Source organism: Parus major, chromosome 13 (genome assembly GCF_001522545.3).
Source record: "Parus major isolate Abel chromosome 13, Parus_major1.1, whole genome shotgun sequence".
Taxonomy (NCBI): Eukaryota; Metazoa; Chordata; class Aves; order Passeriformes; family Paridae; genus Parus; species Parus major.
The window spans coordinates 13,486,738-13,509,935 of NC_031782.1; the positions used below are offsets into that span (position 1 = coordinate 13,486,738).

At 40.9% G+C, this 23,198-nt stretch overlaps 1 protein-coding gene across 12 annotated transcripts in view; it reads left to right on the plus strand.

Moving 5' to 3' along the window:
• The window catches only part of TENM2 (teneurin transmembrane protein 2), a 478,752-nt gene that overhangs the window by 332,574 nt on the left and 122,980 nt on the right, over positions 1-23,198 (plus strand). For 9 of the 12 annotated variants that reach the window (XM_033517641.1, XM_033517643.1, XM_033517644.1 and 6 more), the window contains one exon: positions 23,027-23,140. The exons of the other annotated variants lie outside the window; for them this stretch is intronic. In XM_033517641.1, the coding sequence (XP_033373532.1) occupies positions 23,027-23,140 (114 nt within the window). The remainder of the gene's footprint in view (positions 1-23,026; positions 23,141-23,198) is intronic. 12 annotated transcript variants of the gene reach the window in all.

A 23,198-nucleotide genomic window follows, 5' to 3' on the forward strand; every position in this document is an offset into this window, starting at 1 on the left:
AGTCTGCACAAAGCCACCCTTCCCTGTGCAGGCTGGTGTGAAAGAGGGCACCAGGGAAGGTCTTTAAGCACAGGATATTTAGGACAGAGCAGTTTGTCCCTCTAACTCTCACCTTGACAGAATGGGTTTAAAACCAGCCCGTGGCTGGGTAAAACTGGAAGTGTTCTTGGACACCTCTGAAGCTTTGAAGTTTGCTCTCTGTTCCCTGGCTGAAGGTCAGATCAGCCTCCCGTGAGCCAGGGGTGGGGGAAGGCAGGAGGCAGAGCAGATTTTTCACTTCCTCATCCCTTAATGCAAGATCATCTGGATGTGACCATCCGTTCCTGCCTGCCCTTGGCAGCGGAGCCGGCGCCGCTTCACGGTGTCTCCCTGGCACCATCAATCTGTTGTATGGGCTGGGATGCCATGCTAGGAAAACAAATAGCACTGCTGTCCCAGCCAAGGACTAACAGATGGGGAGAATTCTGCTGTCCTCTCACAAAATCTAGCTAGAAAATTGATAACCAGCTTTTCCAACATAAACTGAAATAAGCAAGTCCCAGATCTACAAAAGGAATTCCATGTACCACTCCATAGCACTTGCCTTAAGGTTGATAGATTTCTTTCAATATATATATATTTTTTTTTTTCTTCCTCTACCCCCCAGATTGTATTTCCTTATGTGTGTTTTAATTCCTAACAGTCTGGACATCTTGATGACCCAGCTATTGCTGCTCCTTTTAAGAAAATGCAGTTTCATTTATACCCTTTGATTCCATTGAGCAAAAGCCCACATTCTGTGGTGCTCTCATAATTAAACAAAAGTTTGTGTAGAAGCCACTATTGTAAATTGTATTTTCCTTAAGAAAAAAAAAAATAGCATCTGATTTAAGAGCAGCAAAAAATTTTGTAAGTTTTATTTATTTGTAAAGCGATAGCTGCTGTGATTGAAATTAAACATGGTATCATGCTGCTTCTGATTAATTCTAGCACAGAGGAGCCAAAAAATAACTTGATTTTTCTGTAAATAGGCTAAATTAGCATCTGGTAAATAATGATAGTTGGAGGAATTGAAAAGAAAGACAAAAGTTTTATTTTCTGTTCAATGAAATTACTTAGTCATTTTTTGAAAAATAACACTTGAAGTTAAGGTTATGATTCACTGTTTTGCAGAACTGAGATGAATAATAGTTAATGCTAATTTAGCTTAGAAGCATTTTACTGTGGGGAAAGAAAATGTTATTATTCCTGCACTCCAGATGGCTAAACTGAGTTTCAGTAATGCATATATTTTACATTATTGTAAAAAATGGACCTTAGGTCTGCTGGTTTTGTGCATCTTTTGAGTAGTATCAGCCTCTATATTCTGGTATTTAAAAGTATCATAAGAACTAAATGTAATGAAGAGCACTGGGTTTCAGAAAGAAATCCCAGCACAAGGTGGTAAAGTGTGATAGACAATTCATGCCTGTTGAGACAGCAAAGCATGACAGGCAATTCATGCCTGTTCCAGGTATTTCAGGAGGAGAGATCTCTGTGTGTGTGTGGGTAATGAAGAGACTTCACCAAATGCTGGAATGATAACCTGAGCTGCCCTACATTCACTTTCCAAAGAATCCTCCATGTTCACATCACATTTGGAGCAGCATTCCACAGTGTTTTCTCTTACAGTAGGCAAAATCATTTGTTCTGGCTAACATCTCAACACCTTTTCTTGTGAATAGTTAACATTTTGTAGTTATTTTGTTGAAGAACATCAGTATATACTGTCTGAGTTCTGATATTCTATTAAAACTTAGGATGAGGGTCAGCAGGAGTTTGGGGATCTGTGTGTCAGAGTTCTTTTCCCACTGTCTAACCTCTTGTTCTCAGCTAATTTGATTTTCCCAGGTAACTCTGGAAAGAGAGGGCTGTAGCCTTGGGTGTTACCAAAACAATGAAAATCCTCCTTTGGTCTCTCAGGATGCAGGACTTGCTCTCCAAGCACAGCTTTACCTGTCCAGTTTTATTTCAGGACCCCAAGTTACTGTCCTGGGGGGAAAGGTGTTGCTCTTCAAGCCATTTTCTGGCAAATTCTGCTTCTTGTGGAAGTGCAGCTGTTTGTGCGTTTTCTTTCTGTTAGCTGAGCAGAGGGGAAGCAGAAATCAGCACTGCCCAGCTCTGAGCTGATTCTGTTGGAGGGAACAAAGCCCGTGGCTTTCACTGAGCTCTTGTTGCTGCCAGAATATCAGGTGTGACACCACTGGCCCACACTCAGGGTTAAGACACTTTTTACTATTGTTTTAGCTGAGATATATCCATTGTAAGTATAAAGGAGAAATGTCTTCAGAGTAGGAGTGAAGCTGGACCTCTTGAGGAACCCTTCAATGCTGTTCCTATTCTGAGAATAAATGGCAGATATCAGGTTCTGGGGCCATCAGTCCAGTGTCTTTTATTAGCAGAACAGTCAACTTAAAAAAAGTAAAAATAGTTAAAGTGCAATCTAATGTGGCAGAAGCTGTAAAAATAATATTTTACTTTAATGGTCTGATCTGAAAGGAAGAAGACAAGCTTTATTGTTTTCCATACAAGCTGATGAAAAGAACTTCCCAGAACAAGGACAGAGTGTTATTTCAGTTCTCTGGTTTTCTTTTGGAAGCAATGGATCCCAAACCCCTAGTAAAGCTTTCAAAATTACTCTGCTTGAACAGTAATCTGATTTTTCCCACCTTTGGTTTACTCATCCATCTTCTAATGCTTGTACTCCACACTCCTCCTTTCAGTCCTGTCAGGTGTAGGAGTAGTCGTGCTCGGGGTTTGTGTTGCTGTTAGCAAATAAGCAATTTCTCATTTAAGAATCTGCAGGAATCTTCATTCTGATTCCAAGGAAAGCAATTTGTACATTACTATTGGAAAAAAAAATAATATTAGGCCTTGAGAAAGAAAGATAAAATATAATGAGATGTGAGTGTTAGCAGTACCTGTTTGAGTGTGATATCAACAACTCTTTCAACACTCCCAAACTGCTTTTAAAAATTTTAATAGTTGTTTTGTGGCAAAGACAATGAATATTTTGATCTTAATACAATTGTGATTTCCTCCAAACCTGATACAGGTTAAATTGGAGTGACATTGCAAAGGTGCTTTAAATCACTTGTGTTTACGTATTACCGATTAATAAAATTAGATTTCTTTTTCTTGATCGCTAATGTTTGTAGGATTTGATTCAGTTTTTTGATAGCTTTTTATTATTTGATTTCTCTGTGGAATTAGTGTAAAAATTACATGTTTCCTTGTTGATGTATATGAATGGAAACACAGCTGGATATGTCTTATTCTAGTGCTTTGAAGATTGCTCTCTAAGTGCTCACGTTCTGGTGCCACAGCAGAGTTATGCAGCGTATTGTGCTACTGAAAAATTCAATAGCTTCAATCTTCAGCTTCTGTGTGCCTCTGCCTGGGCCTTTCTGCCTCAGGTCACATGTGCAAACATAGTCAGAGTCCTCCTCCTTCGTCTCTTTCCTCATCCTCTCCCCAGGTTCCATATATTGTGTCAGTTGTCACCACAGCAGGTGTCTCATGGCAGATATAGTCCCAAAAATGTGAATGAAGTCGCACATAATTTAATGATTGATTTACAAAGCGGGCGCTGAAGGGAAAAATGCTTCTCCCTCTGATACCAGCATGCAACCACTAAATCATCAGCCTGCACAAAAGTGTAGTACAGCCATCCACAAGGAAAATTTAAGGCAAACTGAGGTAAGCAGCACGCTGTGGCTTGCAGCTGGGAGCTGGCAGAGGAGGGTGAAGAAGCAGAGCAGGTTTCTGTGCCTGAGCAATCCCAGGGTCTGGGGGCAGAACCACATTCAGCCATCCCTGCCCTCCCCAGCACGCTGGGTTTGCACCTCTGCCACAGCCACTTTCCTTCACAGTGCTTGTGTCAAGAAAGCTTCTTACCAATGGCAAATTCATATTATCCTTCTAGAAAAACGGGGGTTTCATGCTTTATTTGTATAACTTTCTGCCACCTCGGTCTCCAGGGTGCCAGTGCACCTGGGAAGTGCTGCTGGGGCTGCTGAGAACTGTTCAGATTTTTGGCTGTGGCATTTGTCAGTGTTTCTGATGAACCCAACAGGAGGACGTTTAAACAGGAGCCATTGCTAAAATCATGTTTTGCACATCTGTTGCATTGATATTTACATTCATTGAAAGCTTGAGCTTCTTCCCAAGTTTATTTTATGGGGTTTGGTTACATTTCTAGAGCAGCAGGGCCCATGTCCCTCCCTTTTTTCTGGGGAATTGGCAGCCTTTGAAAGGGCTTCAGGCAGTGCAGACAAACCCACACCGTGCCAGTGCCTTGCCAGGCAGGGGCTGAGCAGCAAGGGAGTAAATCTTGAGTTACAGCTGCAGGGGTTCACCCCAGATTTCTTACTTCAGTCAGGTATCACTTGGACACAGCCCTGGTGGCTCTGTGCTCTCCTGGTGTCCCACAGCTGGCAGTGGCTGTGCCTTCCTGGGCAGAGCTGAGCTGCTGCTTGGCTCTCTCCTGGGAAAACTGCAGCTGCCTTGCTGTAAACCAGATTGATTACCATCTATCTAACACATGGCTAGGGCTGCTGCACACCAGCTCCTGTGGTTTCCTTACAGCCCCTTTGCATTTTTCCATGGGGATTTAAGTTTCCTTTCCCCACCCTGCAGTGCAGGACTGCTCCTGGCTCACACAATCACAGGATCATTAAGGTTGGAAGAGGTCTCTAAAATCATTGAGTCCAAGCCCAGCACTGCCATGTCCCCACTAAAGCAGGTCCCCAAGTGCCACATCCACACTTGTGTTGCCCACAAGGTGGGATGGTTTCCTATTGAAGTGTGGTGTGTGTGCAGGACTGTGCTGGGCAGGGCTGGTGCTGTGAAGGGAGGAGGCAGTGCCACAGGGCACATCCTTTCCTGCAGTTCCCTTTAGTTAAATCACTGGAAACCATGGAACATGTGACAGGTGGCCATGGAAAACTTCAGCTATTGAGGTATCTTTTATTTTGGTATCTCTTGTAATGAAACCTTAATATCCTTGCCATTGAATTTACATGACAGATCTAGCAAATAGCCTAGAAAATGCTGCGATTAATAAAGGAATCCCGTAATGACTGGGTGCAGACACAGGAAAATGTGCATTATGGAAGCATTCAGCAAAATTTATTCTTGCAATTATGGCCCTCAGTGCTGGCACACCTATTCTTAAAAGTCAAGTCTGCATTTGTAGACTTCAGAGGCTTGTTTCCAGCATTCTCATATTGTAAGGATTGCTAAGTTGCTAAGATACAGGCAGAAAGGTGAGTTTATTTAATACATTTTGTTGAATAAATTTTATAAAATATGACTGTGATCTGTGGTTCACTAGGTTATATCTGAGGCTTTGCTCAAGTGGAATTGTCATGAAAAATAGTATGGACTTGATTCATGATTGCATTATTCCTCTTCCACACTGATATAGCTACATTGAAAATAATTGACTTAAACCAATGGGGCATGGAAAAGATGCAGGGATGAATTTGGCTCTGTTTCTCAAAATGAAATATGTGCCATTTTCTGTATGGCATTTGCTGTACCTTAAGAAAAATCATAAGGTAAATTACATCAAATCACACTATTAAAGGAAGCATTTTCTTGTTCTGTGCAGCAGAACAGACCTGAAACATTTATGTGTTCAGAATTTTCTCAAATGCGCACTTTTTATCCTTGCCCTGTATTTAAAAATTGATAACCGAGGGGAAAAGCTGTTGAGTTATAAAAACAGGGTTTTTCTTTCTATTGTAATTGTGTCATCTTCTGCTAAAACATAATTTAACTCAAGGTTTGCATTTGCAAATGACCTTGACTAAAGTTTTGCAATTCAAAGAATTCATGCAATGACTTGGACTGTCTGGAATTTCAGAATCCCTTCATAGGGCAAAACCTGTGTAGCTCCTAGTGAGAACCCAGTATTTGAGAAAATGACTCTTTCTGCCTCTCACAGAATGATGTTAGACTCTGTTTACAGAGAAAGTCAGTACAGGAAAGCAGTTCAGAGAGAGGCTGATTGATCTTAGGAGTCTTCTTTGCGCCTGTGGCTCAAAGAACCAGCTTGTAAACTCTCTGGGGGTACCTGGCTTGCCAATATTCTGGAACCAGTAGCCCTTTATTTGCCATATCTTTGGGAATAATCTTCTCTCCACTGCTTTCTGCATATGGAGACTGGTTTATGTCATGAGGATGACATTTCTGGGTTTGTGGATGCTGCATCTTCCAAGCACTGAAATAGTCCCTACAAGGGCAGAGATGGCTGGAGCACAGAATTCCCTGGCTCACACCACTGAGCCGCCTTGGAAAGAATAAATAATGTATTTCTGCCTGTCAGTCCCCTTTGCTCCCTCCTGTCTTCTTTCTCCCTGAAGGGAGGCTGCAGGCTTAGATTTTCTCCTTGATTCAAGTTTTTAGACTTCATTGGATGTTTCTGAATGCAAGAGGGAAAAGAATGAGAGAATGATTACATACATTTAAGGGCCTGAAGATGAAAATCCTCAGTCTTAATTTCTCACCTTTAAGCCACTATTCATTTGCTTCTTGAGTCAATATTTTCCCAGAAGCTTTAGTGACAAAAGCAGCTGCATGTGTGGATGTCCCCCAGTGTTCCTGGGGTCTCATCCCAGTGGTGCTTGCCCAGATGTGGATCGCATGCTGTCTCGGGAGAGGGACTGCTCACTGCACAGCTGAAGTACAATCACAAGTTGATTGGAATGTATGTTGTTCTTTCCAGCCAATTCTTTACAGTTTATTCTTTAGGGATCTTTTTAAAGGCTCAAATCACTGCCTTATGATTGCTATTCAGAGTGAGCTGCCTGTCTGTATCTGACAGTGCCCTTCCCCAAATTCCCCTTTTCTGTCTCCAGCTCCCTCACCAAGCTGTGTGTTCCTGTGAATGTTCTCAGGTAGGACAACAGAATGAAGAGAAGGAGACAAAAATAATTTATCTCTTTAAGAATACTGATCCCCAAGTAGAGTAGTTCCTTGTACAAATAACATGGGTGCTGTTAAAACCCACGGGCAGGAGAAGCAGGCACTGGTTATCTGTTCTGTCATTGCTCCAGGCAGGGTTGTCTCTACAGGACAAGGAAAGGACAGCAGGACCACAACCACTTCCACAGAGCTCTTGCTTCTGGAGGACTTTGGCTGTCAGGCTCTGCTTCCTCTGCCTGAGGCTCTGGCTCCTGGTTTCATACCCAACCAGGTATTTTTCCCAGAAATTTTCCAGCTTGTACCTGTCCATCAGGCATATTTAGATGGCCCTTGGCTGTGGCAAACTGCTGGATGGGGAATTTGCTCTTTTGCCTCTGCTGGAAGAAGAATTGGATGGCATTAAGAGGCTTCAAACTGCTAGATGTTTGTTTCTGGGTTTCCTAATATACCCTCTTATTAATGAGTTCATGTTCATCAAAGTCTGATTTTTATCTCCACTCATATAGATGCTTAAAAATAAATGAAACCCAGTGATCAAATCACTTCATTTTAACCTGAAAAAAATATACATGATTTAAAAAATAATTTTAAATGGAGCTTCCCATTATTCCCAGTGCTATTGTGAGAATTGGGCTGAAAGCCATGCAGTTCCCTCCTTGCCAAAATGGGGCATAACCAAGTTTGTTTAGCAGGCTTTTCATGAGAGTCAGTCCTTACACTGAAAGCTCCTATCCTGTCACCTGTTTTTAAATGGTTCAAATGTAGGAAGCCTGCTGCAGGTGGTATCAGTAGTTTTACTGATCTGAGGCCTTGGGCAAATTCATTTGAATTGCTTTGAAACTGCATATTCAAAATTCAATAAAATAAGAGGGTCTGATGGTGCAGCTGCAGCATATCCCCTCCAGCTGGGTTAGCTGAGATGTTTCAAGGCCCTGGACTAGCAAAGCCTGGGTGTGATGTACAGATTATACAGATAGCTGCCAGGGAAGAGGTTTTGGCAGGCTGGGTACAGCAATACCCTCTGCCAGAAGACTTGGAGTGAGTAACAGTGGCTTTCGTGCTATGTGGCATCTTTTGCTGGCTTTCCTAGACAGAAATTTGTTGGTGCAATAGTGGCAGCAGGCCAGAGGGAGGGGATTGCCTCAAGGGTAAAGGGATGGAATGCAGGAAAAACAATAAACCCAAAAAGCTCCAGTTGTTTTGAAAGCTACTGGCTATCCTGAATGCCTTGGTTTGGCTCCAAAATGAACTGTTCTGTGGGCGGGTTTCGTTAAATTGCATTCAGAAATCATATTTGCCCTTGGGCAGATACCCTTGCTTTTATGCACACTAGGCAAGTCACATGCACTAAAATGGAATTCACATGGTGCTTCAGTCAAAAGCTAATGTCAGTCATCATACCTTTTATGCATATGCAGTCCCTTGGTTCTTTATGCCCATTTAAATATGCAGAAGTGCTTTTTATTATTACACCGCCTGTAAAGTATGGAGATATAGATATATAGGCCATGTAATTTATTGCAGTGTAGACTCTTCTCTGCATATGTATTCATCACATAAATTAAAATCCTAGGCATAAAACATTTTGGTCGGTGGGTTCTGATTTTCTCAGATTTCTGCTGCTAGACAGTGGAAGTAATTCCTTTATGTGCCGTGCATCCACGCTTTCCAAATGACTCCTTCAGTAGCAGTACATGGCTTATCTTTGTAGCATTGTAATGCTGCTATCCTTGTGAGCATCACAGTGCTGGCACAACCAGCACAGTGCCTAAAGGTGAGATAATCACAGAATACACACAGGGACCTTATTGGAGTGCCATTCCATTGGACTGCACAGTATGCCCCTCGTTATTGAAAGGGCTACCATGAAATTTAATTTAGGATTTTACAGACACATTTTGAATTGGAAATCTCTGTAATAACTTTCCCTTTGCTCAGCCTTTTAACTGTGAAATTCAGTTGGGGAGTTTTGAAGCAGCAGGTAGTGTCTCAGCGCTCTAGAGGGATTTCGCCAGGATTCAGCTAAAGTGCTTGCAAGTGTCATTTCCATATTTAACTAATTTCAGTTTTTAATTAGCTCCATGTGAAAAATGAGAGTTCACGCTGAGCTAAGCTGTCAGCATAGAGGCTTGTTTCCTTTCTAGCCTCTCAGGACAATTACTGCAGCATCCCCTGGTTTTTTCAATGAGAGTGCTTAGCCACTGCTCTCTCCGTCCCTCCATTGTTCCCTGCCAGGAGCCGGGGAGTGTGTTGTGTCTAGCTTGCTAAAATGGCAAAGATAACTTCTGACAATATTTCAAATGCAAAATTGGTTCAGCAAAGGTTCAAAGAACTTCAGAGGTCTGGCTGGGAAGCGTGCAGCAGCACGGAGCGCTCAGAGCTCCGTGGCAGTGTGCAGTCAGTGCCATTGTTCCAGGCTGTGGCTGATCCTTCCACATCCATTCCTGCTGCACTGGCCAGTGCTGCCTTCCAGCCAGCACGCTGGGAGAGCAGCTTTTCCTGCTTTTCCATGGCATTTCTGCAGCCCACTCTGAACAATGCAGCGTCCCAAAGGCCTGGGGGCCTCCAGGAGAAAAGAGCTGCCTTTGTGTAAAATTCCACCATACAGGACAGGCATGGAAATTTGGTAATCCTGCATCTGGGCTGTTATAAGTGCATATTATATTATTGGCTTTTCACAAATATTATATGTATAAGGTTAGAAAACTTTGTTGTATTAATGTAGTTTCTTTTATTTCTATTATTGATGAAACTTAGAAATAGTGGTGTAATACATATATATGTTAGGCTATAACATGATATTAAAGCACAAACTAACCCAGAGACTGAAAAGATAGTCAGAGACCCCCCTGCATTCTTAACATTATCTTGTCCTCCAAGCCCTCCAAGAGAAGAATTTATTGCATCTGTTATCAGAGGATATAAAATCCAGTGGCACCAAGAAGATTGATCTATTGGGAAGGGGGCAAAGTAAAAACTAAACAAAGGAACGTCAAAAAACTTAAGAAGAAAGTATGAATATGTATGAGAATTTACGGATATGTAGTAGGGTTCTGTTTTTAAGGGACAATCCTTTGTTAGTAAGGTGTGCTCTCTTGGCTGAATGCAGAGACACCCAGCCATATCTGTATATTTTAATTTGTTTTATCTCCTAATTGTCTTTCTATTAAACTTTTAAATTCTATATTAAAGTATGTGAAGCTTGTTTTTCACAGGGCTCAAAACTTATTTGTGAGGACATGAATGCAAATGTTAAAGTAGTTCTTGAGAACAAAGTGAGAGCTGCAGTTCATGTAAACTCTGCAAAGCCATGGGATGTGAACAGATTTCTGAAATAGTTTTTTGACCTGATGGCAATCCTGAGCTACAGTCACTCAGTCATTATATGCCAATCATATAGTGCCATTGTTATTTTTAAAAGGATGCAGTCATTACATTTTTAAAATTACATTTACATGGGAAAAATGGTGTAGATGTTACCTCAGTGTTGGTTTTGTGTTTTATTACACCTGTCCTATAAGGTGATATTTTTAAAGATTTAATAATAGGTTTGGTAGTATCTTTATTTTCATTTTGGTTTATATCCTAGCAAAATAGTAGTTGTGTGTATTTTATTCTTCACTAATTAGTACAGACAGCCAGTTCCAGAAGCAGATTTTCCTTATTAGACCATAAAATCAAATGCATCTTTTTCAAATCAGGATGGATGAGGAAAAAAAAAATCTCAGCTGTGATACTTTTTGTGCTCTTAATGTTTGTAGTGTTGTGAAAGAAGAAGGTAAATACTTTGTAGAAATTTGTCAGATACAGTGACACTGAGGAGCTCCTAGTCATTTTTCTTTTAAGATGCTGAGGAGCTGCTTTGATACCTGCTTTCAAGCTGAAGCAAATTCCTGAAAGGAAAAAAAAAAAAAAAAAGGAAAATAAATTTCATCCTGAAGAGTGAAGCTGAAATGCTAGATAGATTTTCAATATAGTTTAGGTTTTGGGGTTTCTTTAAAATATAGTATTTACTGTTTCATCCATCAAAGAAAAAAAGATATATAATCCTGGTTTGATTGCCAGCCAACTGGGTGTAACAGACATGAAGAAATAGAACTTGAGTGTTAGCAATGAAGTACTGGTGTGTAGTTCTAGCTACCATAAATATATATTATTTCTTGCCCTTTGTAGTATGAATTATCTTCTCTTTGAAGGATAATTCCCAGTTATTTTATTGGTATCACTAAGTAAAGTTGTTACATATATTATGATTGTATTAATCATTTAACATAACTCAGTTGTGCCTCGCAAAGTGCATGTAATCGAAGGCAAAGGTTTCTGAGGGTGTGTCATCTAGCTTGTATTTTATTCTGATACTTTAATTAGTTGTATACAGTGATGCAAATGCTAATGCATTTCAGCTCCTGTCCAATTCACCCTGAAGTTTAAAGCATTGAGTTTTTGATGGGTTGTGTTGCTGTTGCCTGTAGAAAACTCTGGTTTTTCAGGCACTGTTATGACACTCGCAATCACAAATATTTTAAATAGAGGAGTTCTGAAGTGAAGCTGTCTCCACTGAAGTCAGTGACAATTTTGACCTTGGTTACCATGGGATTTGATTTTAACCAGCCCTGAATGGGCTGATGAGGAGCATTCTGCATTGCTGACCTCAGACAGTGCACAGGCTCCTGCAGCATTTTGTATGCAAGACAGAGAGCTTCATTAAAGTGATCAGGTATCAGATGCTCTCTACATTAAACTGGCATCATTTTTCTGTTGTGGACAGCAGCTCCATCTGTAGCAGTGATTTCTGCAATCTCTGCAGTGATTAGTTTTGGTGTACCAAGAAGATCAAATTGAGTTAGTCTTAAAACCCCATCTTCTAAAAGGCAATTTGAGACATAAGAGATAAAGAAAATTAAGATAAATATTAATTTTTAAGTGCATATCAAGATGTTCCTTAGATTAATCAGGATGTAGGTGTCCAAATTAAATAAAAATGTTTTCCATTATTCATGGTGCAGAGTGCTTGGACTTAGACTCTGGTGTGCAGTCATGGTGTCCATGGTGTCTCCTGGGACTTGAGCTACACAGGCAAGCTCTTGTTCCTGTATTGGCTGATGAAATTGTGTGACAGATGTTTTGGTGATGCAACTCATAATCATATATGAACACACACACACAGAGGAATTCCTTGTGAAATATCTACTGCTGCAGTCTGAAAACTTGCAGCACTGGCACTTCAGAATAAAGCAGTGATCTGAAATTAAAATCCTGGCACCATGAAACCCTTCACTGATTTCTCAGTGAAATATTTCTCTTCCATATTGGTGTGATCACACAGAAATCCTGTCCTCACTTGCAGTTTGTATTCCCTTACCAGCTCTCCAATTCTAGAGGAGGAGGCACAGATGCAGGAGGGCGAGCTTTTAGTCTCTGAAAGCTATAAAATTTTGCTATAAAACTTGTTTTCCCTTTGAAGGCAACATGAGCAAACTTCAGAATAAGACAGGTAAAAGACTGGAAATAGTTATAGTAAACCCATTATAGGAAATGATTAGCAGGAATCATGTAAGGACAATGGAAAAAAATCTCTAAAATGTAACTCAAGTCCAAGTTGATAATTGCTTATTTCTTTCAAAATTACCACTTAAAAAACAGGAATATGACTTACAAGGCTGTAACTGATTGACTATGTAAGATACTTATCAAATCTGTACATTTTATTTTCATAGGTTTCTATTCTGGCTCAGTAGGATATCTAAATCACAATACATTAATAATGTCAGCCTTTCAAGGCTTATGGAAAGTCTCAATCTACACAGATGCTAAATACAATCTGTACCTTCATGTCAGTATCAAGGTATGATTTAGGCTGGGTTTATATATACACCTTTTGAAGCACATTGTGAAAGAAATAAACAGCTTATAGTGTTGAAAATGAATTAGAGACTTTGGGAGAAGAAATCATATTTGCTTTTCATCTTTGGATTTATTTCCTCTTTGTAATGAACTTTTAAGTCCAATAATTACTTTGTGTAGAGAGTAAAACCTTAAACTTTATCATTCACGCAGTGTTTTAAATTGTGATTTTATCAGGTGATTAAATTAAGCTATTCTGTATCATTTCTATTAAGGGAAGAATATACTTTATGATTAGAAATTACACTTTTTTTGTACTGTGGATAGAAATTTGGCCATTCATAATAATGCAGTTTCACTTCATTCAGCGTATGCAAAGGAGTAATAAAGGTAAAAACTATTTTCTTAGTGTGGCTAACAGAGGTTGAGTCAAGGTCTGAATGCTTTGGAACAGCGAGATTATGAAAATCTTGTTCAACATGTTTGTAGAAATTAGGGCAGTTGCAGTTTCAGAAGATGAACGTAGTTGAATAAATGTTTGACATGATATCCCTTAGGTTTATGATCAGTATTAAAAGTAAAGCAGTTATTTTCATTCTTGTAAGTTCAGGCCTCAGTGATTTTCAAGAGCATATTTGTGTCTATATTCCTTGAAACACCAGCTCCAAGTCTCATCTAGGTTCTTCCTCCTCTTGGAAACAGAATAAAGACAAGCTGGGTACTTTATTCATGATAATGGTGTCTTTTAGGTGTGAAATTAAAATTGGATTCAATTTGCTTTGTATTAACATTGAATGCTCACAATTGCTCAAAAATAGAGCAAAATTGAGTTAAGAGCATGCCTTTCTGCTCTTCTAAGCCTGTTACAAAAGTGGCAGTATTTTGGCAAGGCTGGTAAAGTGGATATTGTATAATGTGATCTGGGATCCTCCAGGCTGAAAGATGCTGTATTGGGTAAATAAAAATATATACACTTTTCTTATTAGTAACAGTCATCTAGTTCAGATACAAGACCAAAAAGATTGCAGCCTTGACTCTTGAAATTGCCATAAGAAGTGAGTTCACGTTACCCAGTCTCAGGAACTGATTAATCGTGTGCCAGTTCTCTACGCTCTCAACAATCTAAGGCCTGTCATGAGAATAAATGAGCAGTGCACTGTATTCTGCTTCTCTTTTAAGGTCTTTGTCATGAGATTCCAGATTCTGAAGGCAGCACGCAATGCTGTTACCCTTCTCGTGACAAAAGGATTGCTCAAAGTGGCACAAAATCAAAACATTTCAGTAAAGAGCACTGAGAGGAGCAAAGTCGAGGCCTGAGCCAGGGATCCTTTCTATCCCATCACGGTGGGGACTGGGGAACAAACACCCACCCAAGGTACAGCTCGTGTTCCTGGCTTTATCCTGGGAATTGGCTCTTCACATCCTTCACTTCTCCCTGCCCCCAAAGGAACTGCAAGTGTGTGTAAGCTTTTCAACTATTTTTGGAAGTAGAAAAACTGAAGATGGAAATAGAGGAATGAACTTTCAAAGCATTGCATGGCAGATAAGCACACAAATCACATTACTCCTAATGGGATTTGTGGGTATATCTTTCATGCTGTGCTTTGAAAATCCATTCCATTCAGTTTATTGACGTACACAGGGAAATAAATCAGTCAGCTTGGAGGGGGGTGATCAATTTGAAAAAAAAAAAAAAGACAAACTTTTTTTGGGTGCCCCTATTTCTTCTGTGTGAACACAGTGACAATGAAGCATCTTATAGCCCTTCTTCCATCTCCTTTTCAATCTTTAAAAACATTTATTCAAAAGAAAGCAATTAATTCCTAGCAGAAGTTTTTCTGCTGCTGACAACAATACACTCACTCATAGATCCTTTATGGTATTTCTCTAAAACATTTCTTGGGCTGGATGCTTTAAAGCAAACATCTTGTTGTAAACAGTTTATTGTCTGAAAGAGTTTACATGCTGAGGGTGAAATGATGCCTAAGGAATTCTTTCTTATGTTTAAGATAGTGTGAATTCAGCTCTCCATTCCATTGTGTTTTCCAATGGTTCCTGCGTGTCCCTGGTGAGCAGGAGCATGGCTGATGCTGAGCTCATCCCTCTTCCACAGCAAGAACTGTCCAAAGCTCAGGGTCTGCCTCCTTTCCCTTGGCTCCTGCCCCAGAAACTGAGGTGCTGGAATTCCCATTTCCCATGTGTGTTCATAGGAACTCTCTGGGTGAGAGAAGCCCAGAGCTGGAGTCTCTGCAGCAGTGAGGAGGCCAGTGGGAATGGCAGCCTGAGATTCCTTACACTGGTTTTTTATAAACAGTCCTCACGGCTTTCCTCCTGAAGCCAGAAAATACTGTCTCTTTCAAAAGTTACAAAATATTGCTGTTGTTGTTGTTAAAACTATTGCAGAGGTCAGGCACAATTAACAAGAGTATAAACCTGTGTCTGGGTAACATATAGAAACTTGTATGTGGGTAACAATATTATTGTATTGTATCAATTAATTCAACTGATAGAAAAGTGGGGAAAAAAAACATAAAAAAGATATAAAAACATGCAGCAGCATCATTGTAGTTAGAGGAATTTTCCATTTTCAGCACTGTAAACTGCAAAAGGTGACCCTGAGAAGTGAAAGGTCTTGTTCAGTGTTATGGGCAGGATAAATAAGACAGCAAAATGGTTCTTTATTGTGCTCTCTAGGTGTAATACAGGTGAGCCTGTTGTTTTATTGAAAAGAGTGGTATCTATATATTCTTGGAGTTTTGGCTTTCGATAATGCTTCATATGGAGTTCCCAAATGAACTTATAATTTAAATTTATTACAAAAATGTTGTGCATAGCAAAGAGCATACTGATGATTAAGATGAATTGCTCAGAATGAATGACCTTGAAAGTAAGCCATTTATTTGTTGTTGAGCTTCAATGGTCACAGTCAATAAGCAGGATATTTTGCATATATTCCACAAAATAAGGATTACATTTACATCAAATGATCTATTTTTGAAATGCTACTTTAACCTTGCCTACAAACAATTGAATGGTCACAAGTAGAAGAGGCAATATAATCAAGAATTCATCCAAATGTTTTATATGAGCTCTGTAGGATTCTAAGTCATTAATATTAAAAATAGGTTCATAAATACCCTAAGTACTGGTAGTCCAGAGAATGATGCATTTTTTTAGCTGATCTTTGATCTCTGCTATCAACCCTGTAAAACTTAAATCTTTATCTGCTGTGTCCCTGAGATCTCCAACAAAATATTTTGAAGATGCATCTCTCATTATTATATCTGACTCCGCTGTGCTATTAATTAGAGTATTTACCATTGTAGTGATGAATAGCTGCACTGGGTTGTGACACCTGCACAAAAGTTGTGGCATGTCAGCAATTGCCATTTATGTACTGCATTCTCTGCCTAAAATCATGCTGCTTCTAGGAAATGCTTTATGGTATAAAAATCCCAGGGTTTGCCTGTGACAAGTCATTTTAAACATCTAGATTGCAGGGCCTGGTGGATAGGCAGGGCCATGCTGCAGCTCCTGGTATCAAACACTTGAGGAAACACTGGGAGTAGTGGATACACCCAGGAGTGCTGTGTGTGTGTGTGTGTGTGTGTGTGTGTAACAGCAGCTGTGTTGGGTTAGATACAGGTCAAGTTACCCATTGATTTGTCTCCAGCACCCAAAAGTGGTTATCTTGTAAGAAGGACAAATCATCTTTGTACTTTGCCCTACTCATTCTCCAGCCTCTGGTCATTCTATATTCATAACAATATTCCTTGCTTTGTTTACCCTTCCCATAATGATTCAGTGTTTGACTTACTCGAGATTATCATCTAGCCCAAAATGTTCCTTCTGTTTGATATTAGTCAGCTCAGAAGTCATTATTTTACATGTGGAGTTAAAATGACTCTGCTCCAGCATACGTTATTTTACAGGTTTGAACTTCATCTGCCAATTTCTGGCCCAGCTGCTCAGTTATTTCATGTCCTTGTGCAGTTCTCGGTCAGGTCTCTTCTTGAATAATGCATTATCAGCAGCAGACTGTGCCCCTTTCCCTGCATGGCCTGTTTTCTATGATACAATTTGGACTTTTTAAAATAGTACTTTAGACTTTCCTGTAGATAATATATCAAAAGTGGCAGATGTCCACCCAGCAAGCCATGTGGCTTTTGTTTTGTTTTAGAAAAAGGCGTGGGAATGTGATCAATTTTTGTGACATCTCTTGGATACCCTCAGGAGAACTCTGGCATCCTTGTCACAGTCACACGAGGTATTCAAGGAAGAATAGAAAGTTCTGACACTTCTGAATTTTAGGAGAGACGTCATTGTTTCTCTAGTAAGGAAAGGTGCTACTTGCTCACGTTTATTTTAAGACTGCTCCTTTTAAGTAGCAAGACTCATATTCTTTGATAATGATATTTCAAGCACTTTCATATATATTTAATGGGTGGATTGCAGGTTAGAGGTCCTGGAGACCCTGTCCCTTTCTGCCAACAGCAGAATATGAAAGGGCACAAATATAATTGTGAGCTTTCTTTGACACACCTTCCTCAGCCCTTGTCAAGGACTCCTATCCCATCCCAGCTTCATCCTGGCAGCGCTTGTACTGCTCCTGCTGCAAATGTGGCTGAAGGCTGGCCAACAAAATTATTGAGCAGAGGGTGGTGCCAGCCTCTGTAAATCATCTGTGATTTATTGAAATCTTTGTCTGGCATATGCATTGCCAAGTCCAGTTTTTGTGGGAGAGGACTTTTACAGATTGTCCCCAGTGGTGACATACCTTGTAATAAAGGGACACGTGCAGCACTGCCCACCCAACAAAGCCTCCCTGTCCCCTGCTCAGTGCCTGCTAATTGTAAGGCACATTAGCAAAGTATGGATCTCAACTGAGACTTAGTTCAGCAAATTCAGATCATTTGTGTGTTTGTGAACTGTCTTTCAACCTCTTCAGATACGAGAGGAGCTGGGAAAGGTTTCTTCCCTTGTTACAGCAACCAAGAATCTGCACTCAGCAGATTCTGAAAGCAGTGCTTAGAATGGAGTGGAGTGTTTGCAGCACTGTGCAAGTTTTTCCCATGCAGCTCCCCCATTGCTCTTTCCTGACTTTCAGCCCCCTGCTATTCCTGTCTCGGGCATCTCTTGAGGAGAGGTTGTCAGCTGTGATGGATTGTGCATTCATTCTGTAATGGGGGCAAGTAATCGCTGGGGAATAGGCCTAATGCACTCGTTTCACTTGTGACTTGGGTTGAACTTGAACCTCTTTCTCCAGAGGAATAATAAAACTTTAAATTACTGTGTTTCTAATCTTTTAAGTAACTGTTATTTTATGAATAATAATTGAGATCGGTGAGATCAATTTCTGGTGTTCCTCAAGTTCTGCTGCATGATCAAGAAATAGTAATTAATAAAGGACCATGAGTCTCAGCTCAGTAAGATTTAATACAAGTAAGCATGCAATAATGTTTAATTACTTTTTAATTTTTGGGAAATACATTTATTCTTTTCAGGTGGTTTGGGTGCCCATCTATATGCCCCTAGAAGTGCAAAACACTAAATATCTTTTGCTTCCTACAGACATTGTTGGGCATTAAAACAACGTTCAGACTGTATGAAATTAGAAATAGATGTGCAGTTATGTCTTTGAATATAGAGGCTATGAAATTAACATTATTTAAGATTTATTAGGTACCTTTTGTTTCATCATGTCTGTGATTCATTGGACCTGGCTTGGAAATTAATTTGATGCTGCTGAAAACTACATAATAAATAACAAGAGTTGCATCACTGTTCACCTCATGAGTGGATGGAAAGGAAACTTTGAACATTTCTGCTCCTATAACACAATGGCCTTCGAACAGCAAATGTGCTTTTAGTGTGTGTTTGTTCATGTTGTTCATGATATAATGGAGTGATTTCTTGTTCATATGAAAGATGTTGTCCTGCTCCAGACAATCACTGGATGTATCCTGACAAAGTGAAGTCACACTTTGATGGGTTCATCGTGGAATGATGATAATTCAAGGGCTAATAAGCATGACTAATTGGAAATTAAACTATTGAAACATTCTTAATTCTGTTCAATTGTATACTCTTCCCATCTTTTTGAGCTGCTCAGGGAATACTGAATTTTCCAAGGAGCAAGCAGTGTTCCCTGACTGGGAAGATGCAGAAGGAATGGGGGAAATGATGGATCATTAGTCTGCGTATTCCTCCCTTTAAGAAAGAATATCATCAAGTAAAGGGATTAGTGAAAGTCCTCATTCTGCTCTGCCTGTTGGCAGACACTGAGCTCTACTGAGGGAGGTCTCCAGCTCACAAAGACACCAGAGGTCTCTCCCTGTAAAAGTACAAGATCAAGAGTGACAAGAGCACAAAGACAGAGAGCTGAGCTTGGAAACCGTTGTCCTTCAGACAAAACTCTGGCTGGAGTGGGCACTGGCTTCATGGCCAGAATGAGAGAAGACCAATGAAAGAGGAATGTGGGGACACTACTGAGTTTAGAGAATTTCAAGATAATTTGCATGTAATTTTTATCAATTTCCTGTGGATTTGTGTACCTTTTGGGACTTCTTAAAATAATATGTGATTCACTCTAGCAACCTCTATCTTATGTAAGTCTTAGACTGATCCTTGGCAGCTCTGCCACCTGGAGTGATGAACCAGGTCTCTGCTTTTGTTCTTGCTGGGCAAGCAGGTTTAGCTTCCAGGGGCTTTTACTCTCTCTATGTGAATGGTGCTAGAGTGGGAGTGAGAGTTTGATTATTATTTTTAACCTAAACCTCAAAAGTTTTAGTTCAAAATTTATTGTTTCTGAATTCTCATGGTTTAGAGAATATAAATATACTATTCTGAATTATTAGATATTAGTGATAGATGAACCCTATAAATTCTGACAAGCTCAGTGTTTGAAAATCAAGTATCAGAGAGAACTTTGAAAATAAGCTTAAATGTTGGGGGCGGGGGGGAAAACAAACATGCAAAAATAATACCTATAAGTGCTCTGCAAAATATAATTTGTGGATACATAAATTGTTGCCAGGAAAAAAAACAAAGGCAGTTCCAAACTAGAAAAGAAAAGCAGAAAAATCAGCAAACAGACATAAATTGACTAGCCCAAATTTCTCCTCTGAGACATATGCACTCAACTTCTGCATGTATCCCCACATTTCTAATTAAACGGGCTTCTACTTATTCCTTTGCTGGAGGCATTTTGTTTGATTAACAGAACGAAAGGTTAATCATATAAATTTGCCATCTCTCAGCGTTGTGAAGCAGCAGAGAGAAGGTTTCTCCCTGTTCCCCTGCTCGGCTGCCGCTGGCTCCGCTCAGTGCGATGCAGACACCGAGCTTTCCCCTCCGGCCCCTGTGACACACTTTCCTCCTCTCATCCTCGGTGGAAGGGGAAGGTTCCTCGTGTTTGTGACTGCAGCTGTCTTTGTGGAAGTTTGTAGATCACCTCATGGATGTGTGAGATGTGCAGGAGATGCTCAGTCTCCTGGAGGGATGGAGCAGACATGCAAATCCCTGCCCCGTTAGGAAGGAGCTCTAATTGCTCCTACCTAACGTGCATCCATGATTAAAACACAGTTATTAATGAAACCATGGTGTGCTTGGAAGCAGATGGATCACAGGGGTTTTTTAATACCATGTTAATAAGATCTTTTATAATTCCTTGTCTGAATTTACCTGGTAATTATAAGGTAGCAACTATAATTTTCTTGGACAGACTATTAGAATTTCTTTATCTCTCTGTTGTAAGGACTGGTTCACACTTGAAGCAGCAGGCTTTCATCTCTGCAAGTGACCTACATTTATGGTTATGCTCCCAATAAAATAAAATAAAAAAATGGCAATTTTGAATAGACATACTGAGAGTCTAAAACACAAAAGTCTAATTCTCCTCTGTGACTAGTTTGCATTGCAGGGCTTTGAAATTCTCTTAATCTTTGTGCACTTTTGGCTTTTGGGGCTGATCCAGCTGAATGTGGTGCCCGTGCAGGGTGTGGGAATTGCTGAGAGCACAAACCCACCCCAAGCTGCTCCTCTGCTGTCCCAGCCCCAGCACAGCTGTCTCTGCTCAGTGGGGCAGTCTGGATAAGCTGCAGTTTGGTGAGGTTTGAGCTTTGGGAATGACTTTTCAGTTTCATTTGCTGTACTTTGAAAAAATAAAAGAAAAAAAATTGGTTGTCTGAGATTAGACTAAAAAAAGCTTTTTAAAATGTTTGTTTTGGCAAGACAAATAAGTTGTAATTGAATAAATCATTTGGATCCCACATAAATTTCTTGTGTATTTTCCAAGGATTCTTAAACATTTCTACATACATGTAGAAATAAATTTTGAGTAGTTTCTTTGCAAAACATCCTTTTTAAGTTCATGTCTGTTATATTACATACCAGAGGCTTTAAGACATTTGTTTGTTTTTGTGAGTTACTTTGACATAATAGAAACAAAATGTGAAAATTCAGCATAAATGTGAAATCTGGCAACTGCCCTCTTCTCAGAAAATGTCTCCTGATTTTAGTTACTATTCTTAGGCAAAGCTTAGTCCATAGGATGTCCAGGGGAAGATGGTGTTAGGAAACATGTCTTGCTCCCCTGCTGCTTTTGTCAAAAATACAGAGGTTAAACTCAGCATAGATTGCATGCTGAGAGATTTCCAGGGGTTGGGGTAGATGGATTCTGGGGGTGGGGGGTGCTTTTTTTTTTCTTGGGGCTTAGGAAGGCACATATGAATCAGTCACATCTAAACTGACTCCCTGCATTCTGAGGTTATCTGAGTGGGAGCTCCAGCACTGTAAATGGCAGCTTCTGTGAGAAGTGTTTTGCCTCTCCTACCCCAGCATCTACTCTTTGAACACTTAGTGTGTGGCCATTGCTGGGCCATTTGTGACCACTATAAACACTTTGAATTGGATGGAAAATATCTGATAATCTCATGTGAATCTGACACTTCAGAAGAGAACAATTCTAAGGATGCCATAATCATAATTTTTTTTTTCCTGTGCACAAATTGCCAGTGAATCCTCTCAAACACCTTTTGACATAACTGGAAACGCTGCTCTCAGTGGTGTATAGGTTTACATACATCCTGTGTAAGCAGAAAGATGCAAAGAAAGGGAAAGAAGCAGCTTGGTGGGCTGCTCTGTACTGAGAGTGCCATGGGGATAATGTGATGAGAGTGTGCAGGTAGCTGTGTTTATACAAGGTGAAGATGCACATAAATCCACGGGCTGAATGATTCAGACCTGTCAAGTCTCATGCATTATGCACAGGACTTATTCAATTAGCCCTGCCACAGTGCCTATAACTCAGGCACTTGTGCTGTGCGTGCTTGGCCTCGCTCCCACTGCTCAGCTCGTGTTCCAGGGGCGGCTGCACAGCCTCTGACACGGTCACACGGACCGGTCCCTGCCCCAGGGATGGCCAGGGCTTGGGGCTGTGGGCTCAAAAAACGGGGAGGTGAAAGGATTGGCACAGCACAGGCTTGGTCAGGGAAGCTCAGTCTCCAAAATGAAGATAGAGGCTCTTTAATGGCTTCACACTGAGAGTAGGGGCAGGCTGGTTATTGGGTAGAAATTAATGCCTCTGACAGTGGTGAGGCCCTGGCACAGGTTGCCCAGATGAGCTGGGGATGCCCCAGCCCTGGAAATGTTCACAGTGAGGTTGGGCAAGGCTTGGAGCAACCTGGTCTAGTGGAAGATGTCCCTGCCCCTGGAAGGAGATTGGAGCTGGATGATCTTTCAGGTTGCTTTCAGCCCAAACCATTCTGTGATTCTATTATTCTAATGTATTGATTTAAATAAGTTATACTAACACAAAACAACTGCATTACCAAGTCACTATTTTACATAGGGCTAAAGCCAATTTTATAATCAACATATAAATTACCACCTATAATTTAAACTCGGAGCTGGTACTTGCACCAAGTGCTTTGTTTCCCGATGCGTCCCCCGCACTTTGTGAGTCGGGAAAGTGTTCGCGTGGTGCCGGCTCTGCCCAGGCTTGTGAGCATTTTGCCTTTTGTATTTCAGTGCCACACGGATGCGTGTGAGCCACCGGGGCTCGCTTTTGTTCACTTGGATTTTTGGGGGATGGGGTGGGATGTGTGGGGCGTTTTGTGCCTGTTCTTTTAGCACATCCCCATCCTTGCGAGCCGAGTGGCTCTGGGGCGTAGCCGCGAGGCGCTCGGGTGTCCGCAGCCGCGCTGACCGCTGTCTGTGTCCCCTGTGTCCGCAGCCATGCATCTCCTGGGGCTGAACTGGCAGCTGCAGCCGGCCGAGGCTCCGACCTTCAACAACGGGCTGCGCCCGCCCGGCGAGGACGGCCCGCCCGCGCCGCCTGCCGGCAGAGGTGGGTCCGCGCCGCGCCCCGAGCGACCCTGCCGAACCGCCAGAACCGCCCTAAACAC